The sequence below is a fragment of the Corapipo altera genome, unplaced genomic scaffold (genome assembly GCF_003945725.1).
Source record: "Corapipo altera isolate COAL_440 unplaced genomic scaffold, ASM394572v1 187, whole genome shotgun sequence".
Taxonomy (NCBI): Eukaryota; Metazoa; Chordata; class Aves; order Passeriformes; family Pipridae; genus Corapipo; species Corapipo altera.
The window spans coordinates 191,875-195,318 of record NW_020885062.1 but is presented as its reverse complement, the minus strand read 5'-3'; the positions used below and the strand labels follow the sequence as shown (position 1 = coordinate 195,318).

The following is a 3,444-nucleotide window of genomic DNA, read 5'->3' as shown; positions in this document are numbered from 1 at the left end:
TAATCTGAGCCTTTCTCACACCTCCTCCTTCATGGTTTTTCTTGTCTTATTTTACAAAACAGGACGTTCAGACAGGGAAAGCTTGTGGGAGTTTTGACAGTGTGGAAAAGGAAATAAAGAACATGTTGCCACTATGATAATGTCAGCTATTGTCATCCCAAAGGGTTGTAATAGAGGCAAAGACAGAGAGTTCTTACAAAAATATTTATTTATTGAAATCTGGATTGATTATTGTGCCAAAAGTACAATTAATTAAATACAGAACATACAACCCGAGTCTGCGTTAAAAAAATAAATCTATTAAATAAAATTCTTGTTTAGCTTGGAGTTATTGCACCTGATCCCTCCCCTATAAAAAATTAAATAGGAAAACATTAAGTTGGATTCTGGAACGTTTTCAGTTTCTCAGGTAGCTCTAAAGGGCATTGAAGCATTTCTGATGCACCCACAGCTGGGTCGTGCTCGCCCATCCTGGGAGCCGGGACACGGAGCAGGATCTGTGCAGGATCTCAGTTCAGCTCCAGGTCGTTCATGTACTGCTGGACCCACTCCTGCTCGGGGTTGGCACAGACTTGCCGGCCCTTCTTGGTGATAAACCTGTGGGGTGCAGAAAGGTCAGTTTTTGGTGGGAGAATGAATGGGGAATCACAGGATCATGGAATGGGTTGGGCTGGAAGGGACCTTAAAGATCATCTCATTCCACTCCCTGCCATGGGCAGGGACACCTTCCACTAGACCAGGTTGCTCCATCCTGTCCTTGGACACTTCCAGGGATGGGGCAGCCACAGGTTTTCTGGGCAACCTGTGCCAGGGCCTCCCCACTCTCACAGGGAAGAGTTTCTTCCTAATGTCTTATCTAAATTTACTCCCTTTTGGTTTCCAGCCCAGCAGGGGATTCTAGGGACAGAACAAGAGCCCTCCCCAATTCCAGCCTCTCTCAAGGGTGGGATGAGAATACTGTGCCCATCCACACCAGTTAAGTCTTCAAAGTGGTAGAGCAGGACCAGGGCGAGACTTCTGTGCTTTAAACCCACAGAGCACCACCTTGTACTTCTTGTCTCCCCCAGCCTCCATTCCCATTCTCAGGGTGTTTCCCTCCCTGGATCCTCATCCCAAATCCCCCCTGCCCTGAGGAGGGGACTTACACAACGCCTGGCTGGGGGCACTGGCTGTTGGTCTCATAATAATCCACCACGAAGCTCCGGGGCAGCTGCCGGGAGAAGTAGGAGAAGCAGCAGGAGGTCGGGGGGTCGGAGCCAACTGTGGAGGGCAAAGACAATCATCAGCAGGGGCAAGGGATGGGGAACAGGGCCAGGGAGCTGGGATCCCACATCCCTGGCTCTGGGGAGTGGGGATGACGCGGAAGAAGGGAAAAGGAGAGGTCTTTTTAGTTCTTCCTTCAGTTTTTTCCCTGTTGGCTTCACCCTGAGGTGGCACTGACAGAGCCCATGTCACCAGGCAACATCTCCCAGCCCAAACCTGGCCACCCCCAGCCCTCCTCAGGGTGCCCTGCACAGCACCACTGACCTCTGCAGCACTGTGTGGGGGTGTGGTTGTGGTTTTAACCCTAATGGTCTTTGAGCTGTGCCTTTCCTGTGGCAGGAGAGCCTCCATGATCCTGGAGCACCGGCCTGAGTATGCTCTGACAACATGGGGAGGGACCCAGGGTGGAAGTGCTGGCAGAAGGGACTCTGTCCCAGCAGGGACATCTCTCCTGTCCCCATTGAGGGAGGATGGGGAGCCCCTGGACTTACGTGGTGCAGCAGAGCTCTGGTAGCAAAAGGCGGCGATGAGGACGGCGAGGGCAACCACGGAGACCTTCATGTCAGCAGAGAAGTGGTGGCTGGAGCTCAGCAGGCAAGGGGAGCTTGAAAGCCTCTTTTCTGGCTGATGCTGAGACGGTCACCAGCCCCTCAATTTATGGGGCGAGAGGTCCATGTGGAGCCTTACGTAGGCATGATGGAATTTCCCCCAGAGGAGAGTCCACTCGTGGTGCAGTCCCGTGATGGAACAGAGCAGCCCCAGCCCCGGAAGAGTGAAGCTCCCCCCTTGATTCAGTGCCTCCCCAGTGACACAGGATATGAAACAGTGACTGTGGCTATTTCTGCTTCTTTCATGCCTGTCCCTTAGCAAGAAGTTCCTCTGTGGAGGTTCCTGCATTTGTCAAGTCCCCTGTTGCCCAACCTGCCTGAGTAGCCCAAAGGACAGAGCTGGGCAGAAGGGCATCAATGGGATGAGGCTGGTTAGGGAAAAAGGGGCTGTGGGACTGGAAAAGGTCCTTTACCATGGACTGCTTCCCTCACACACCACCCTGGGAGCAAGAGATGGGAGCTGTCACCAGTTCCCTGTACATGTTCCACAGAGCTGGAGGTGACTCTGGGCATGTCCTGCAGCTGTGACAGCACTGCAGGCACCAGCACAGGTAGTGGTGGGCATGAGACAGGAGTCCCAGAAGCTGAAGCACTCAAGTTTCCTCCTCAATTTAAGGGAAGGGAGAGAGCTGAGATGGGGTGTTTTCTCCTGGAAGTACCCGTTGCACTCCAGGTCCTATAAAGAGACTCTGAATGACCAATTTGGATTAGACAGTTAAATTTCAAGGGCTACTGGTAGGTGAGGCCTTTCATTCTTAGCCTCAGGGCTGCAGAGAGCCAAAAGATGTTTGGAGACTTTGTGACCCTGAGGATGAGGCAGAAGGAGCTCCAGGAGCAGGGTGAGGAAGGAGACACTGCTTCTGAAGATCAGGAGATCAGGAGCAGAGTAACTGGGGTGAGGCCATGAGCAGAAACTGGGATTTTGGGAAGAAAAGAGTATCCTGTCTCAGCAGAAAATTGTCATGACAAGGGGAAGTAGGGTAAGAGCTCACAGCTCTCCCAGGGCTGGGCAAGGGCTGAGACAGGGAGGGTTCACTGGGAAGAAGCCACCAACCTGCACAGAGTGCCATGGAGGTCTTACAAATTCCTCTCTGTCCCTGAGGAGGAGAGGGAAGGCCTGGCAGGGAAGTGATGAATGCTCTGGGAAGAGCTGGGGGCTCTCCAGCTGTAATGAGACGTTCCTAGAAGGATATGTGTTCTCTAGAGGGAAGCGGGCGTTCCTGGGATGTGACTCCTTTTTATTTTCAAGACACCATGGAGTGGTGATGTCTTGGGGGATGCTTCCAGTGGAAAGGTTATAATGTCAAGTGGAGCAACCCAACCTCACCAGCAGCACCTCTGCACCCTCCCCACAGTGCTGGGCACTGACTCATCCTCTTTCTATTAAAGGCTCCAGCCCCTGCCCCAGGAACCTTCTGGAAATAACCCGGTGTTTTCCAAATATCCTCCAACACTGCGTGGTGGGCACAGCCCTCCAGCAGCTATGGCTGGTTGGCTCCATGAGGGATAACTGCTCTGCTCCAGGTGGGATAACTGCTGTGCTCCAGGCAGGATAATTCTCTGCTCCAGGCAG

At 52.8% G+C, this 3,444-nt stretch overlaps 1 protein-coding gene across 2 annotated transcripts; it reads right to left on the bottom strand.

Annotated features, from left to right (window-relative positions):
• Window positions 1-206: 206 nt before the first annotated feature.
• Window positions 207-1,948, bottom strand: LOC113959761 (C-C motif chemokine 4 homolog). 2 transcript variants are annotated; one of them, XM_027668993.1, is made up of 3 exons: window positions 1,755-1,948; window positions 1,146-1,260; window positions 207-597 (listed from the first exon to the last, which is right to left on the bottom strand). In XM_027668993.1, exons 1-3 carry the CDS (start codon window positions 1,822-1,824, stop codon window positions 510-512), a joined length of 273 nt encoding a protein of 90 aa, XP_027524794.1. In that variant the 5' UTR covers window positions 1,825-1,948; the 3' UTR covers window positions 207-509. The 2 variants fall into 2 exon arrangements, with proteins under 2 accessions (XP_027524794.1, XP_027524795.1); XM_027668994.1 differs by having other exon boundaries at window positions 207-584; window positions 1,148-1,260.
• Window positions 1,949-3,444: the final 1,496 nt, after the last annotated feature.

What these genes read in the sequence shown, in the direction of transcription:
- LOC113959761 (XM_027668993.1), bottom strand. Translation starts at nt 1,824, where the DNA reads ATGAAGGTCTCCGTGGTTGCCCTCGCCGTCCTCATCGCCGCCTTTTGC. An exon ending in CCAGAGCTCTGCTGCACCAC is followed by an intron (nt 1,261 to 1,754) that starts GTAAGTCCAGGG and finishes TGCCCTCCACAG; the next exon opens with TTGGCTCCGACCCCCCGACC. An exon ending in TGCCCCCAGCCAGGCGTTGT is followed by an intron (nt 598 to 1,145) that starts GTAAGTCCCCTC and finishes TGCACCCCACAG; the next exon opens with GTTTATCACCAAGAAGGGCC.